We start from the raw sequence: 18,655 nt of genomic DNA, 5'->3' as shown, positions 1-18,655 counted from the left end.
TGCACTCTTTTCTTACTGAACATGTTATGGATGCTCTTTCCATTTTGCTATGCTATACCCCTACTAGTCACTTCCCCTTTGTAAGGGTGCCTCCTGCATCCTCCCTCTTTTTCCCCCCTGCTGGACTACTCTATTGCACTATTGATGAAGCCTTCACAGGTCACAATTTTATCCCTATGTGGTGGAGCCTCTACCGTACTGTACAGACGGTCCAAGTACACCCACTGGTTCACGCCCCCTAGCATTTAGCATTGGGTGTATGATGTTTGGGGTTTAAGCATTCCTTGGTTGGGGTGGGAGATCCGGGGTGGGAGATCCAGGGTGGGGGGGGGGATAGGGTTTATGTTGGGGTTGTTAATCTTTTTTGTTGTTACAGGTGCTTTATTTTGCATGTGCTCAGGTAATTCTGGTAGAGAACTGTATGTATTGTTGAACCTAATCCCTCTAGGGCTGGGATGCTGCCCCTGCGAGCGTTGTCCCCCTGTTTACTTTCCTTTTCCATACCCCAGATGTCTCAATTCATGATAATATTGTGAAATGTTAGGGGCCTTGGCTCGGCGGTTAAGCGCTCCCTGGTGTTCCGTTTTCTCCAAAAGCATAACCCCCACATCTGCATCCTGCAGGAGACACACCTCCGGGGTCACAAGACAGTCTGCCTTAAAAAAGCATGGGTGGGCCTGAATTACCACGCAACCTACTCCACCTACGCTCGTGGGGTCAGCATCCTAGTCCGGAAATCCCTGCCATTCAGGCCTATAGCAGTTAAGACCGTCAGAGAGGGTAGATACATCATCATACATGCTAATTTATATGATAGAAATATTGTGTTAGTCGGGATATATCTTCCACCACTGGCCTCGGCCCAGGTCCTGCATGAGATTATGCAAACGGTAGTTCAGCTGGATACCAATCTAGTTTTTTTGCTAGGAGACTTTAATATGGTCCCATATGCAGACCTTTGTCCAGAATCGATCTGGCTTTTGCCTCAGGCCTGGCATTGCACTGGGTTCAGAATGTATCTATGCTTCCCAGGGGAATCTCTGATTATGCCCCCCCTTGCCTCTCTCTAGTGCTAACTGTCCCCCCCGAGTCCCGCCTCTGGAGATTGTCTAGATTTTGGGCGACTGATGAGCAACTGCAGAAACCACTCACTGCTTCTATATGCAATTTCTGGACTGACAGTACAGACTCAGCTCCCCCCACGGTGCTCTGGGACTCTTTCAAATCCTGGGCTAGGGGGGAATATATCTCCAAAATATTGTGCATTAAGAGGGAGAAGGCTCGTTCTTTGAAGGAGCTGGAGGAGAGAGCAACCAAACTGAAGGCGGACTTTGTCTCTAACACGGACGATGGCCACTATCAAGCTTGGCAACAGGCGCTGCAGAATCTTTCCGCTGCTAGGGTTGCCCAGGCAGACAAGGCCCTCCTATACTCGGCCCAGTGGGTATTTGAATTTGGGGGCAATGTCCCTTCCACTCCCATAGGCTCTATTGGGGATGGACAGGGCCGGCTGCTCACAACACCCTCCGATATTAATGACCGCTTTAGAGGATTTTTTGGTGAGTTGTATACCTCCAGGGTGGACTATTCGGAATCTGATCTCTCCTCTTTCCTAGACCCCCTGTCCTTCCGCGTTTTAGCCATGGAGGACAGGGAGAGGTTGGAGGCTAATGCCACCCTGGAGGAGGTACAGCTGGCTATGGGTAGTCTTCAGGGTGCGAAGGCCCCCGGGGGGAAATGGCCTACCTTCCGAATTTCACACCTCTTTTATGGAACTCCTGGCCCCTAAATTGACGACACTACTCTATGACTTTGACTCCCTAGAGGCCCTACCTGACTCCATGAATGAGGCTATAATTGTGTTGGTCCCCAAGCCTGGCAAGGATCCTCAGGACTGTCCTACAGGCCTATCTCCCTCCTAAATGCAGACGCCAAGATCTTTGCAAAGATCCTGGCCAATCTGCTGTCCCGGGTGACCGAAGACTTGCTTGATGTAGATCAAACAGGATTTATGCCGGGTAAGGGGACCGACATTAATATTAGGCAACTTTTTCTAAACACTTCTGTCATACACGATAATCCAGGTACCAGGGTAATTGCCTCATTAGACGCCGAAAAGGCATTTGACTTTGTCGAATGGTCCTATTAGTGGGAGGTTTTACGTCGCTTTGGGTTTGGCCCCAAGTTCATCCACGGCATCCAGCTCCTATATCGAGCACCCAGAGGGCGGGTCAATACAAATAATTGGCTGATAATAATAATAGATCTGAGCCGTTTGCCCTCTTTTGTGGCACATGACAGAGCTGCCCACTCTCCCCCAGTCTGTTCGCCTTGGCTCTGGAGCCCCTGGCCATTTTGATCAGGTGTGCCCAGGATATCCTGGCCCTGCGGCTGGGTATGCTGGAAGAGCGGCTGTGCCTCTACGCGGACAACGCATTATTATACCTCAAAGACGCGGGTCCCTCGCTCCCTGCCACTCTGCCTATTTTCAATAACTTTGGTGGGTACTAGGGCATCAGGATCAACTGGGCCAAGTTGGTACTTTTCCCCATAGATGACGGGGCAATCCACGGTGTGGCCCCCTCTCCCCTGCGGTGGGTTGAGGAGTTCCACTACCTTGGGGTCCTGGTAACCAGACGCCTCTCAGATTATGTGGGGAAAAATCTAATGCCTGCCCTGTCTGCCTGCTCGCCTGGGAGGACTACCTCTCCCTAACTTTCAAGTCTACTCCTGGGCCGCAGTACTAGTAACAGTTCAGTGGTGGTTCCAGGGCACCAAATCCAACGCCGTGGTCTGTCCGGAGGTGAGCTGCCTGGGCTCACCGGCTGGGTTCCACAGCTTTGCCTACAGAGGACCAAGGGCATATGGGGAGACTCCGGGGACTCACACGGGCGACCTGGAGAGTGTGGACTGCTGCACGGCGGAGTTTTACGCGGCCGGACCAGTGGTCACCAGCGCACCCTCTGTGGAGAAATCCTAACCTACCACACTTCCGCACCATTCCGGACCCCCAAGTGTGGGCCAGGTATGGCATTATGACTTGGGCCAAGTCATGCCCCAGGGTACTCTGCTACAGCTCAAAGACCTACAGACCAAATACGACTTGCTCCGGTGGATGCGATTCTGATACTTGCAACTGCGGCATGCGGTCAGGGCCCAGTTTCACACTTGCCTCTCCTCCAGGCTGACCCGATTGAGGAACTTCTGGCCCCGGGAGACCTCTTAAACCCCTCTCCACCCTATACGGTGCACTACTCGGTACCGACTCCCCCAAATTAGAGAGGCTATGGGACATATGGCATAGGGATATACTTTCACTGGACAGGGAGGGTTGGGAGGACAGTCTCAAATACGGCCCCAAACTGGTTATTTCCTCCAGCGACAAGCTCATCCAGGTGAAATTTTTACACAGAATCTACTACACACCCCAAAAACTCCATCAAATATTTCCAGAAAGAAAACCTGTATGCCCTAGATGTAAAACACATATAGGCACATTCTATAACATGTTTTGGGATTGTCCCATCATTTCGACCTATTGGTCAAAGGTATTCGGGGTCATTAATTCAAGACTTTAATTGCCCCTTCCAATACTGCCCGAGGTGGCCCTAATGGGGGTTCATGAGGATGCACAACGCTCTCATCATTCCAAATTACTGATTTCCTACCTTTTATTTTATGCAAAGAAAGAAATTCTCCTAAAGTGGATCACGGCTGCCCCCCCTCTCTCTTCCTGGAAGGCATAGATTGAGGCTGCCCTACCCATGTACAGCATCACATACATTAATCAAGGCTGTCAGTGGAAATACGAAAAGGTGTGGGCCCCCTGGACCTCCACCTAGGTGTTTTAAGGGTGATTACTCCACCGGGATCAATGTGGTATGGGAGGCTGAGCTATGGTTGTCAATACCCAGATCCACTGTGTTATGTACCCGAGTATGTTGTCTAGTTACTGCATGTAGTGTTGTTCTCACATCTCTCGCAGTGTTGCCAACAGCCCGTAAATTTAAGCCCATTTTCTGGCTGCCCGTTAAAGCCCATTACGGGCAGCGGTGCCCGTAAAAATGATGGCCACGGGCCGACCATGCAACTATGCATGCGCCGCTCTGAAGCCATCCGAGCTCGGGAAAGCTCATACACGTGCGGATGAGCGGCGGATGCACAGTAACGTAATGGTGCCACCCGGCGCCATTTTTAAATGGAAGCCTATAGTACTAGCACAGCGGTATTCGTTCTCGGCGCGGCAGTGCCGCTGTGTCGCGCGAGTCGCTCGCTACTAGCAGCCACAGGAGAGGAGACAAACTTACAAAGATGGCAGAGGACTCGAGGAGGACTGGGAGTGAAGCAGCGGTGAAGGGGGCAGAGGAGGACACTAATGTGCTTGTCCTATGGAGAGGTGAAAGGGGCACAGGAGGACACTGTCACAGCCTGTGAACTGGAGGGACACAGGATACTGAAGGGGGACAGAGGAGGGACCTACCATGTCTGCAGGCTGTCCCCCACCTCCTGTACCATGTCCGCAGCCTCTGTCCCCCACCTCCTGCACCATGTCCGCAGCTTCTGACCATCTCTTGTATCATGTCTGCAGTCTCTGAGGGGGAGTTTAGAGAGGAGTCAAGAGTGGAAACACCGCTGGGATGGGGGTCACGAGAGAAATCAGACGTGCGAACTGTGGAGGGGAGACTATAGGATAAAACCAGAGCCACCAAGCTGGAGCCATCTGGCTGGTCTTTGCTATATATATATATCTATATATATATATATATATATATATCTATCTATATATATATATCTCTCTCTCTATCTCTATATATATATATATATCTATATATATATATATCTCTCTCTATATATATATATATATATATCTCTCTCTCTCTCTCTCTCTCTCTATCTATCTATATCTCTCTCTATCTATCTATATCTCTCTCTATCTATCTATATCTCTCTCTATCTATCTATCTATATCTCTCTCTATATCTCTCTCTATCTATATCTCTCTCTATATATCTATCTATCTATCTATCTATCTATCTATCTATCTATCTATCTATCTATCTATCTATCTATCTATCTATCTATATATATATCTATCTATATATATCTATCTATATATCTCTATCTATCTATATATAGATAGATAGATATATATATCTCTCTCTATCTATCTATCTATCTATATATATCTCTCAAAGACCCTAGAGAATAAAATGTCAGTCATTGCAATCTTTTATATCACATGGTATTTGCACAGCGGTCTTTCAAACAAAATTTTTTGGAAAAAAATTTTTTTTAATTCAAAAAATAAGAAAACAGTAAAGTTAGCTCAATTATTTTACATATTGTGAAAGATGATGTTATGCTGAGTAAATAGATAACATGTTACACTTTAAAATTGCATGCACTCGTGGAATGGTGACAAACTACGCTACTTAAAAATCTCCATAGGTGACGTTTAAAAATTTAACGGTTACAAAAAATATGGGGATTTGGTCACATCATATGTCTATATGGTGCTTAAAGGGGTTGTAAAGGAAATTTTTTTTTTTTTTATAAAATAACAAACATGTTATACAGTACTTACCTCCACTGTACAGCTCTTTTTACACAGAGTGGCCCCCGAACCTGGTCTTCTGGGGTCCCTCGGCGGCTGTCTCAGCTCCTCCCAACAAGAAATAACCACCTTCATGTGAGCTCTCGCATGGTGGTTAGTTCTTGCGGGCACACTCCTGTGATATAGCCGCTCACTGTATCACTCGGCCCCGCCCCCTGGCGCACCGCATCATTGGATGTGATTGACAGCAGCGCGAGCCAATGACTGCACTGCTTTCAATCCATCCACTCTAGCCAATCAACGGCCAGGCTGAGCGGCGAAGAGGACATCGGGGGTGAGCGCAGCAAGTTTAGGGGCTCAGGTAAGTAAAGCGGAGGGGCAGTGTTGTCGGATGTATTTTCACCTTAATGCATAGGATGCATTAAGGTGAAAAAACGCGAACCGTTACAACCCCTTTAAGCCCACTTACTGCGACAAAGTACCCCATAGTTAGTGGGTCCTACGCTATAGGGTACTTTGTCGCAGTAAGTGGGCTTAAGCACCATATAGCAATATGGTGTGACCAAATCCCCATATTTTTTGAAAATGTTCAGGTGTTTTAAATAGCCTTGCAGGAGGTAAATGTCTTTTTTGCATGTGTGCGCTGTAATATTTTGTTCTGTCTTATGGCTGCACCAGCTTTAATGCACCTTTTAGGCCGGTGTGCCCCCCAAATATCTTGTTTTTCTTTGGTGCACAAGCACATGAGGACGGGGTGCTTTTAAAATAAAAGAAAAAAAAAAAAAAAAAAAGGATTTCCCCTATATTTATTATTTTACACTGTCGCTTAAAAAAAAAAAAAAAAAAAAAAAATCTGATAACTTTTATTGCTGTCACAAGGAATGCAAATATCCCATGTGACAGTAAAAGGCAGTGACAGCCAGGTACTCTTTATGAAGGGATCGGGGGTCTAAAAGACCCCCAAACCCCTCCTTTGCACTCTATAGTATTCTAAACTCTGAAAATCTCCTTTTTGGAATACTGAATTTTTTTTAAACTGGCACCAATAGCAGCAGAGTAAACCAGAAGTGACGTCGCTTCCAGGTTTTTACATTGGAGACTCGATCGAAGCAGATTTGAGCATCGTTCGTGACTCCACACAGCTGCCCCCTCCCACTCCTTATAACGGCCGAGCAGCTCCCGCTAGCGCAAAAAAAAGTACCGGGTGATGCCTGCATCACCCTGGTATAACCACTTCAACCAAATGACGTACAGGTACGTGATTTGGCATGAAGTAGTTAAAAATTGCATTTTGTATTTACTTTGGTTATCTTTGTGCATCTGATGATCTGAATCATTTAAGTGTGACAAATTTAAAAATAAAATCATTATTTTTTTTTTTTTTTTTTTACCACTTCAATACTGGGCACTTATACCCCCTTCCTGCCCAGACCAATTTTCAGCTTTCCGTGCTCTCGCACTTTGAATGACAATTACTCAGTAATACAACACTGTGCCCAAATAACATTTTTATATATTTTTTTTCACACAAAATATAGCTTTATTTCACAAAAATTAAAAAAAAAAAAAATAACAAAAAAAAAAAAACAGTGGTTTGTTAAAGTAAAAAAAAAAAGAAAGAAAGAAAAAAAGAAAAATTTTGAAAAACCCACTTTGCATTACACAATTTTGCAAATAAGTGATTCTTGTTCATAACTTTGAGCCAAAATTTATATGGCTATATATCTTTGGTAAAAATAAATAGAGGATAATATTTAGGCCCCCTTCACACATGCAGATCGTTCGTTTGATCAGTTCAGTCACTTTTTTTTCAAAGAAAAAACAGATGAAGTTTACATCAGTTTTTTGACATCTGCCAGCTAGAGTCCTTAACCACTTGAGTCCCGTGGGTCATTTTTTCATGCAAAAACGGACCGTTTATATTCGTTTTTTTAAAAGTTTAACTCCACTTTTGTTGAGAAAAAACAAACATTCCCCTCTAGGTGATCTGCATACATTGCAAGGCTTATAACAACCTTTGTTGCAGATTCCTACCTTTTGTTATTTTGAAGAAATCCATGTGCGTTTGTCTCTTGGTTGAGTGCGTCTAAAAGGGGTGGTTTCAATTATGAGTCAGCTGTGGCAGCTGCAGGGCAATGAGGAAATCTGCTGGGCCTGCATCCCTTTAGACGTGCTCCTATTGGAAATATCTCAAAAATGACATTTTTTTTGCAGGGGATGCCTGAAATCTGACTTGTATCTTAGGCAGACTTCTGGGAAAATTGGTGAGCCAATCACACAAGCAGGAAATGATGTTTCTGGGGAGTGGTCAGTGCACACTCTGTGTACAGAACAACTCCATGTAGCCATATTGCATTGCATTTATAGAAAATTACAGTGGCTGCAGACCGAAAAGGAAAGGTAATAACATTCAAATACAATAAGACTTCCCCACGAAAGTAGAGTTACCCTTAAATGGATGAAAAAAAAAATTAGAGCTTTCATCCATTAAAAAAAAAAAAAAAAAAGAAGAAGATGTTGACGGAAGCGGATGAAAATAGATGATCTGTTGTCATCCATTTTTCCATGGAAATGCACTGAAGTCAGTTTTTCATCTGTCAATGGGTGGATGAAAAATGGATAAACCGTATGTGTGAAAGTTAGAGTTTACAAGCTATGGTGCCAGTCATTGAAAATTGATCACACCTGATGTACTGATCTCATTTCTTGAGTCCCTCAAATGTCAGGGCAGCACAAAATTGTCATAATATATTTCTCACACACAGCATATGCATACTTCCAATTACACCCCAAAATACATTCTGCTACTCCTCCGGGATATGGCGATACCACACACGTGAGACTTTCACAGCCTGGCCACATACAGAGGTCCAACATGCAGGGAGCGCCATCAGGTGTTCTAGGAGCATAAATTACACATCTAATTTCCTGACTACCCATCACATTTTTGAAGGTACTGGAGCACCAGGACAGTGGAATTACCCTATTTTGGAAAGCAAACACCAACGTATATTCTATGAGGCATGCGCTGCAGATAGGTACTCGCATACTCTCGTGGGCTGGCGACAGGTACTCGCGTACTCTCGTGGGCTGGCGACAGGTACTCGCGTACTCTCGTGGGCTGGCGACAGGTACTCGCGTACTCTCGTGGGCTGGCGACAGGTACTCGCGTACTCTCGTGGGCTGGCGACAGGTACTCGCGTACTCTCGTGGGCTGGCGACAGGTACTCGCGTACTCTCGTGGGCTGGCGACAGGTACTCTTTATTACTGGGGGCAATCACTGTGTATTGGTGTGTACTGTAGACGGTAACTTGCTGTTACCACAATATCCTTCTCACGGGAACCTGGTAACAGCTAGTTACCATGACTTGTTTACATTCTGTGACCGGCTGTGACTGGACACAGCCAGTCACGTAGTAAAAAGCCAATTTGATTGGCTCTTTACCCTGATTGGGGATGGGCTGTGTCAGAGTGCACAAGGACAGTGCATGTGACCGCCTGTGATTGGACACAGCCGTTCACGTGGTAAAGAGACATTTTTATTGGCTCTTTACACTGATTGGGGATGGGCTGTCTCAAGGGACAAGCCCTGGTCGGCCCCCGAGACAGGCGAGAGCGGGCAGAAGTCATATGACAACCGCCCGGAGGGAAAAAGCGTTCCTGCTGGCGTCATTTTACTATGGCCCAGTAAGGAAGTGGCTAAGGGATTTACTACCTCTTTAATGGGTGGATATCAGTCTGGAGGAGTGGGTGTTCCTAGGCAGCCTGCATTTGCAAGCAGATAGCCCTAGGTAACCCTCACATGTGATCCTGAGCCTCCATGATTGAAAGAACTGAGATCTCATGAATGAAAAGGAATGGGTCAGGGACAGTCAGGCTGGAGAGCAAAGAGTTAGATGATGCTAGGTGTCCTCCAGCCAAGTAATGATGTGGGCTCAATCTGACAGCTTCTTAATGCACACTTAGAAGATTACAGTGAAATCAGAGTAAGCAATTTCAGTACAGGAGAGGAGCCTCTAACAACTGTTCAATGGCAAAATATAAAAAATAAATAAAAAACACAAGCACACACAATACAACAAAAAGAACAAAATCAGAAAATATTTGTTGCATTTTTATTAAAGTAGTATAATTAAATCAATGACAAAATCCCAAAATATTAAATAGATTTATAATATAAAAACAGTTGCTTCCAAGAGGCGCCTGCGGCGTTTCAGATTTGTAGTAGAAAAAACAAAAATCTTCAGGATAATTGTTTCCTTCTGATTCAGAAAAGCAGTTCGGCAGGCCGGCACCTCCTTCGTCCCCAGTGTAAGATCTATACAGCCAGTTTCAGATGGGCCTCCGCATCGCTCGAGGGAACGGCAATGAGGCCAACTACTGCCGCACGCAACAAAAGTCAAGGATGGATTCAAGTGTAGAGAAAGGCAAAACTAAAACATGTGTCACACACAGCTGGGAAGACACTGTAAAGGAAATTTGTAAGTTCTGTATATAATTGTATTCTATTTTGTATGTATTGCACACTACCCTCACTGTGCACACGGCACTAAAGGTTTTCATTACATTTGCATTCTTTCGAGTCCTGATTAGAATAAGCCTGCCTATGTTACGCCCCTTGTTACCATAAAATGTACAATTGTAATATTAATGTGATACCTACGTAATCATGTGTATAAACACCTTCAATTGGGTCATAATAAAGCAGAACAGTTATTTGGAAAGATGTGAAGTGTATCTTTTGTGTCTGTTCCCTACTGCAGTAGTTAATAATTTGGAACCACTAATCAATTTGAGGATAGGAGTTGCCTATCTATAAAATTTCCATGTCAACACAAAACACATTTAGGACCAGAGAAATGGAGAAGAGGGACTGGCATGTCATGCACAGCAATAGCATCTGGCTTGGACTGTTAACGCCTGAAAAACACATGTGGGGGGAGAACAGGCAGAACCGAATTGGTTGATATGGGTGACAACTGCTCAGTCCAGGAGAGCAAACCAGAATTCACAGCAGCCAATCAAAATCCATCCTGTACGGCTCACGCCTCAGTAAAGTGAACTTTCATTGGTTGTTATGGGTTACTGTACCACGTGCTAACAATCTTGATCAGTTTACTGATAAGTAACGTCAGTGCCACGTATGTGGTCACTGAAATTCAAGGCATTTTAGGGCCCATTTGCACCTTTGTGATTTGGCATTTTGAATGACACCCTAATGCACCTGCATTTTAGAGCACCAAAATGCACAGTAATGCTGTACCATGCAATGTGAACAGTCAAGAACGGTGCTCATTCATGTTTTGGGGCACTGTGATGCATTACCAGCCCATTCACTTTAATGGGCTGCCTTAAACAAAGTGGAACTAGACCGCTGAATAAATGGCCTTTCCTCTCCACCCCTCTTCCGCACCGCCATATAAATAGAATAAAATTAAACAAAAAAAGTTTCTGCGGTGAGTTTAGTTCCGTTTTACTGAGTGACAAAAATGCACATAAAAACCATCACAGAGGTGTGAATGGGCCCTAAAGGAGACTACAACAAAAAAAACAACAAAACCACAAAACAAAAAAAACACTTTCAGTAAAGCTGGAAATTAAGAGCTGTAGACTTTTTATTGCTACATAAAGAGCTCCTCATCCACTTACTTCCAGTTTGGTGACAACATTGTTATTGAAACAGGAAGTTAAGGGAATTTTCCAGTGGTGAGACAGACACCAATGAGTGGGGAATGGGCTTCCTTCAGAATTTTGACTGCTGTGTCGGTATCAGAGAATTCTCCACACCTGTCGCAGTGACAGAACCAATTTTCCCCAATAGGGACAAACAGCAAAAACAAAAAAGCTGATCGAATAGGATGCGGAATCTAATCATATACAAGTTTACTTGGAGTAGTACAAATGTGAAGCTGCACACCGCTAGTCTGAGCAGCTTAAAAACCTTTATTGATCCTGCAGAAATGAGGACACGTCGCCCCACGCCTACATGTTTCACCCCCTGCTGGGGCTTAATCAGAGCTCTGCAGTTAAGCTCCAGCAGGAGGTAAAATGAGTTAAAGGGAGGCGTGGATTGAGTGTCCTCATTTCTGCTGGATCGATATAGTCGTTAGTAGTCAGTGTGCAACTTCGCGCTTTTACTAGGCGAGTTTGAGAAGCAACGAATCCTGGGAAGTGGTGTACACCCCCGGCTAAGACGGATACAGTGGAGGACCTTGGAGCAGTACCGTGGTTAGAGTTGGGTTTTTATGGTTTTAAGCAAATTACATCTCATAGATGAAGCTGTATACTTGAGACTGCCAGTTTGGAGGTGAATGACCATTAAATCAGATAATTGGGCAGTCAGCTTCTCAATTTACAATGAAAAGAGATGATTAACCTGCTGCCATCCAACCCAACTTGTGCATGACATCTGTGGACGTGAAAAGACATATAGGATGTGAAAAGACGTATAGGTCGTGAAAAGACGTAAAAGAAACCAACTTAAAAGCTGAAGGCTAAAAAGTTAGAAATAAGGTGAACCATTTGTACAAGAGAACAGAGGACATTGTTTTTGAGCCCCTGAAGCAGCGAAGTCAAAAGCCCTTGTCTCTCCATATAAGCATGAGATGAAGAAAAAGCAAAAGGACTCTTGTACGTACTCTACAGAGATGGTGCTACATACTTTACAGCACTGGGGCAACAAAGATTTACAACAAAAAGTTTATTATTTCTGCTCAACTATATAAAATAAAATCTATCCCGTAAAACCAATGGACCACAGAGTTAAATTAAAACGTTCTTGACAAAACAAAATTGGGATGTTTGTTCAAGCGTTCTTTGGATGAGGAACCATGAAGGAGGAGCCCTTCCACTCTCCAGGAAGAAGTAACGTCAACAAAATCGTTGCAAGTTCAGCGATTATTGCAGAGTGCGGTGCTGCACAAACAAAAAAAACAAAAAACAAAAAAGACAACACTGTCAGCAGTCCATGTTAAAGGGGAGGTCCCCTCACGTCCAACGGTAACAGTTTTCAAGTTTATAGTCTCATTTTAAGATGAAGCACACACTTGGTGCTGTAATGAGGCCGGAGGTACCGGTAAAGTTCAGTTTCTGACACCTACATCAGTGTCCTGGTATGTAGAAAGCAGTCCGAGGTCTCTAAAGGCCCCACAACCACAATGAAGCCAGAAGCTGACCGTTTTAAGGCTCTGGTCAGGTGCTGTTCCCTTGTTCCTGCTCAAAAAGAAGCATAGCCAGCTGGGAACGAGAGCCCAGTCCTTCTAAATTGCTCTGCACGCACCGATGGTAAATTTCCTCGCTGAGGCGTGGGTTACAAGAACGTGTGCGGTAGGATTGAAGCAGGGCTGGCTCCACTGCCCGAAAGACATGGAGCCCCGAGTAGCGGATAAACATCTCAAAAATGTCGAGCATTTCCACGATTTCCTCGTTCTCCTGAGCGTCGGCTGCCATTTTGGTGCGTGCTGCCATGTAGTCGGCATTGTAGAAGCAAGCCTCATCAAAGACGTCCCTGTCAAATCGGCCGGCGTCACGCACCAGTTCCAGGGTGCCTGAGGGAGACTGCTGTCCGTGTTCGGACACCTCAGGGTTGTAACCTTGGAAGTGGATGGGGAAGAAGACCTGCCAGTTGTTGATGGTGTTCATGCGACAGCGGTTGAGGAACTCAGTGCTGACATGGCTCCCAACGCCGGCCAGAAAGAATAGCGTATCCACAGGGTGCTTTTTGGAGATAATGTCCATTAGCCGGATTTGGGAAGGCGCGTCAGTCTTCACGCTGATCCAGGGGATTTTTATGTCGCGGTATTTGCGCTCGTACTCTGCAATTTGGGTTTTGACTTGGCTGAAAATGTCATTTTGGCTGACCTGCTGGGCTTGGAAGGGGTCATAGATGAACAACAGGGTAAGCAGGGAATTTTCATTGCCCTGGATGTCTGTGAAGGCCTTAAGGAAGGCCCCAGCGTGTTCTCGGTCTTGAGCGGTCAGGGGTAGGATGATGTTGATACGACTGGCTTCAGTCACATACGGCATGGGGATGATTTCCACCTCACTCAGAGGACGTACTAGGTGGACTCTCTTGGTGATGGAACGGCTGTGGCCCTTCTGTGTCACCAGCTCCAGCTGTAGGTCCAGTGTATACTCCATGCCACGCGTTGGATCAAAGCGGCGGTAACCGTTCAGGAGCTGCTGCTTGCGCACATGCAGCACTGGCTGGTACTTGCGGTTCAGCTCGTCTACAGCTGTGCTGATGACATCGGTTACATCGGCAAGGTCTGCTCCGATCAGCTCGCACTTGGGAGAGTCATCGATACAAGAGAAAGTCTGGTCTTCAGTGAAGTAATCCCAGCGTAGGACCTCAAAACGTGTGCGGGGCTGGAATGGTGCATTGATCCCAAGGGGCCAGGTGGCGGACTGTTCTGCTTCCACAGACAGGCTGCTGGTGTTCTGTATCTCCCTCTGCAAAAGAAAAAAAAAACAAAAAAACAAAAGTGAGATTTACTAAAAACACACTTTAACAGGTAATGGCACATTAAAACAACTCCTACAAACATTTGTGGCCCTGTACTGCATACAGAGAATATGAGCACCCGCTTTTCCGAGACACATGATGCTTTATTGAATCAGGATAAAACAAAAAAAACAAAAACGAAAAACAAAACACAAGAAAAAAAAAAAAAAAAAAACCCACATGCTTTCCTCCATGTTCACGCGTTTCAGCCATATGTAGGCCTTAATCAATACTGCATACAAAGGGCCAAATCCAGACAAATATATACAAATTTTTTTCCCCTCCTCCCATCTGCGTACACAAATTTGTCTGCCAGCAAAACCATGTCGTTGCCTCCAAAAGCCTACCCACAGACAGCATGCAGGGAAAGGGTTCTTGGGATATGTAGTTCTGGGCTTGTGGCCATGTAAATAGGAACTGCCCCCTCAAACAGCTACCCCTTCAAGAATTTTATAATCCTGGTGATAAACAAAGGGAGAAATAAAAGCCATTTCTTGTTACAGGAATATAAAAGAAATAATGCTGGGACATGCTCCAGAGAGGGAGGTTTAGAGCTCATTTACACTTGCAGTTTTTACCACCCTTTAACCACTGCCCTCCCCCCCTTTATCTGGGAATGCAACATCCATGGGAGAACTCATGGCACAGCCACAAAGCTTTGCTTCATAGACTCGGCTGGAATTATACTTCCCGTCACTCTCAGCGATATTATGACGTCACGCCCGGCCTCTCCATTAAAAAAAATGGCACCGCTTCGGCTGGGAAGCGGTGATCGTTTTATTTTTTTTTTTTCCATTTCAGGCTTCCCAGCCTAGTGGTGAGATATGGGGTCTTATTGACCCCATATCTCACTATTAAGAGGACCTGTCATGTTATATTCCTATTACAAGGGATGTTTACATTCCTTGTAATAGGAATAAAAGTGATCAAACATTTTTTTTTTTCAAAAAAAGTGTCAAATTCAAAAAAACTAAATATAATTATCAATAAAAAAAAAATAAAAATTTTTAAAGCGCCGCTGTCCCCGTGTGCTCGCACGCAGAAGCGAACGCATACGCAAGTCCCACCCACATATGAAAACGGTGTTCAAACCATACATGTGGCGGTATCGCCGCGAACGTTGGAGTGAGCAATAATTTTGTCACTAGACCTCCTCTGTAACTCAAAACATGTAACCAGCAAAAAAATTTCAAGCGTCGCCTATGGGGATTTTTAAGTACCGAACATTGGCGCCATTCTACGAGCGTGTGCAATTTTGAAGTGTGACATGTTAGGTATCTATTTACTCGGCGTAACTTCATCTTTCACAGTATGCAAAAACATTGGGCTAACTTTACTGTTTTGTTTTTTTGTAAAACACAAAACTGTTTTTTTTCCCCAAAAAAAAAAAAAAAACGCGTTCGAAAAATTCCTGCGCAAATACCGTGTGAGATAAAAAGTTGCAACAACCGCCATTGTATTCTCTAGGGTCTTTATTAAAAAAAAAAAAACATATATAATGTTTGGGGGTTCTATGTAATTTTCTAGCAAAAAAAAATGATGATTTTTACATGTAGGAGAGAAATGTCAGAATTGGCCTGGTAAGGAAGTGGTTAAGGAACATAAAAAATTTAGGGCTCATGTGCGATTAGTCGGCCGGGTTCAGATGCAGCTAAACGCTGCTTTGACAACATACACACTGGACGGTTAGATGCAGGCAATATGAATGTGTCCAGAACCACCAGCCATTGACACAAACTGTCTGCTTCCAGGGCCAGTCAAAGGTCCCAAATCATTGGCCCTTGAATTGTACAGGGTACAAATGTCCTGACTGCATACAATGGGGCTAAAACTGGAGAGTGTAAAATTGGGTGCAACTGTGCATGGCAGCCAATCAGCTTCTAACAGCTTATTTAACAAAAAAAAAAAAAAACCCCAACCACTTGAAAGCAGATTGGTTTCTATGCAGAGCTGCACCAGATTTTGCACACTCCAGTTTTAGTAAAGCAACCCCAATGTGTGCAAGGGGGTTGACGTTTCCCTGATGCCGGTTCTTGCTGGCAGAGAAGCCAATCACCCATATTAAAAGGAGTCCTTAACCTTCACCCAAAAGGCGGGGAAGCTCCGCTTATTTGCCTCCTGGTTTTGACAGGTACCCGCTCCCACTTCCTGCCGACTTCACCGTGGCAAACTCATCCGGAAGTTTGGCCCCTCTCCTCCTTCCCCGGCCGCCAGGCTATTCACAAAGCACAGCGCGCTTCGTTCATGCGCAGTAGGGAACTGGCTGTGAAGCCGCAGGGCTTCACTGATGGTTTCCCTTACCCGAGATGGCAGCGGCAGCACCCGAGAGGCAATTGAAAAACCGGCTCAGGTAAAGACACCGCTGGATTCGTGGACAGGCAAGTTAAAAAAAAAAAAAAATCAGCAGGTCCAGTATTTGTAGCTGCCAACTTAATTTTTTTCTGAAGGAGCCTGGAGCTCTGCTTTAAAGCGGTTGTAAAATCCAAAGTTTTTTTTTACATCTTTATGCATTAAAGATAAAAAGCTTTCTGTGTGCAGCAGCCCCCCCAATACCTACCGGAGCCCCTTCTCTGTCCAGTGATGTCCACGAGTGTCTCGGCCACCTGGGACTCTCTCTCTCCTGATTGGTGGAGACACAGCAGCGGTGCCATTGGCTCCTGCTGCTGTCAAAGTCAGTTAGCCAATCAGGAAAGAGAGGGGGCAAGGCTGAACCATGTCTGAATGGACACACGGAGCTGCAGCTCGGGTGCCCCCATAGCAAGACTTACTTTAAAGGGGTTGTAAACCCGCGTGTTTTTTCACCTTAATGCATTAAGGTGAAAAAACTTCTGACAGTGAACGGCCCCCCATTTTACTCACCTGAGCCTGTTCGTTCCCTCAGCGCAGATGCGTTCACCTTCTCTGCCCGGGGTTCTCGGCTCTTGATTGGCTCCCGCTGCTGTCAATCAAATCTAATGACGCAGGCACCGGGGCAGAGTCCAGCGTTCTGTGTCTATGGACGCAAATACTGGACTCGGGAGCACGGCCGTAAGGTAACCCCCAGGGAGAGCGCTTCTCCCAGGGGGGTTTACTGATACGAGGACGAGCCGCAAGCGCCATCGGGGGACCCCAGAAAACAAGGTTCAGGGACATACTGTGCAAAACGAAATGCACAGTGGAGGCAAGTATGATATGTTTAATAAAAAAAAAAAAAAAAAAAAAAAAAAAAAAAGAAGGAGGAAGGTTTACAATCAAGTATTCCTTCCACTGCATGCAGTAACTTCAGACCGACACAAGGTGGCAACACAGATCTACCTTTGAACAAATTTATTTTATAATATATATATACACACATATATATATATATATATATATATATATATATATATATATATACACACACACACACACACATATACACACACAGTATGTGGGGAAGCTTCTCTTCCATGCCACTTGTAACACAATTTATATTCATGCCACAAATCCATGAACGTGGGAAGACAGAACGAGAAAAACACTTGCTAATAGTGATAACGTTTTCTTCTTCCCTTTTCTGTCAAATCACATATCCCAGCCAGTGTTTCTGTGCCAATCCCTGCCAACATAAAATTTATTTTCCTGTGTACAGTGAACATTCTACTGGAACGCCTCGGAACAGAGATAAACAGAGGAGTTACAGATGCATGGCAGACGCTACAGAAGACAAGCGGCAAAAAAAAAAAAAAAAAAAAAAAAAAACAAAAAAAATAAAAATTAAAAAAAAAAAAAAAATGTAGTTCATTTAACAGGCCACTTGAGGGCAGCACTGAACACCTTCCCAGAGCAGAATGTCAGGAACAGAGCAGCTACTGTCTGTGGGCCCATTACACTGGAAGATGAGAAATTACTTTACATGAGAAACTGGAGCCAGATGGCCAAACAACTGCCAGATTGTCATCTCACATGGATGTCTGGTCAAGCTGATATTTCAGTTACACGTGGAGAAGGAAAGACCCCCCCCCTTTTATTTATACCACTCTGGATCTCCAGAGGCCGGATTTTATAGATTGGTCTTTTAGGAAGCCTAGCACGGGTGTCTCGTTCCTCTTGCTGCAAAGTCTGATGGAAAATGATGTAGAAAATCCTTCTTCATATCGGAACATAAAAATGCCCCCGCCAACAGCAAGACTAATGGAGTGTACAGCACAGCAGCAGGATGCAACATATCAGCATTACAAATAGGAGTAGAATACCCCCAACCCCAACACGGGCACCAGCAGGGTTCCTATATCAAAGTGGAATTCCAGGTTACACCCAACTTTGTGCACTCGCTCATCCATGTCTTTATGGACCTTGCTTTGTACACTGGTGCGCAGTCATGTTGGAACAGGAAGGGGCCATCTCCAAACTGTTCCCACAAAGTTGGGAGCATGAAATTGCCCAAAATGTCTTGGTATGCTGACTCCTTAAGAGTTCCCTTCACTGGAACTAAGGGGCCAAGCCCAACCCCTGAAGAACAACCCCACATGATAATCCCGCCTCCACCAAATGATTTGGACCAGTGCAGAAAGCAAGGTCCATAAAAACATGGATGAGAGCATTTGGGGTGGAGGAACTTGACTGGTCTGCACAGAGG

At 44.9% G+C, this 18,655-nt stretch overlaps 1 protein-coding gene across 1 annotated transcript in view; it reads right to left on the bottom strand.

Annotated features, from left to right (window-relative positions):
* Positions 1 to 9,656: 9,656 nt before the first annotated feature.
* The window catches only part of CHPF (chondroitin polymerizing factor), a 57,228-nt gene continuing 48,229 nt past the window's right edge, over positions 9,657 to 18,655 (bottom strand). The window contains exon 4 of the mRNA XM_073634276.1: positions 9,657 to 14,006. Coding sequence (XP_073490377.1) covers positions 12,747 to 14,006 — 1,260 coding nt within the window. The 3' untranslated portion in view covers positions 9,657 to 12,746. The remainder of the gene's footprint in view (positions 14,007 to 18,655) is intronic.

This window comes from Aquarana catesbeiana, linkage group LG06 (assembly GCF_042186555.1).
Source record: "Aquarana catesbeiana isolate 2022-GZ linkage group LG06, ASM4218655v1, whole genome shotgun sequence".
Classification (NCBI taxonomy): Eukaryota; Metazoa; Chordata; class Amphibia; order Anura; family Ranidae; genus Aquarana; species Aquarana catesbeiana.
This window is presented reverse-complemented; position numbering and strand designations above follow the sequence as displayed.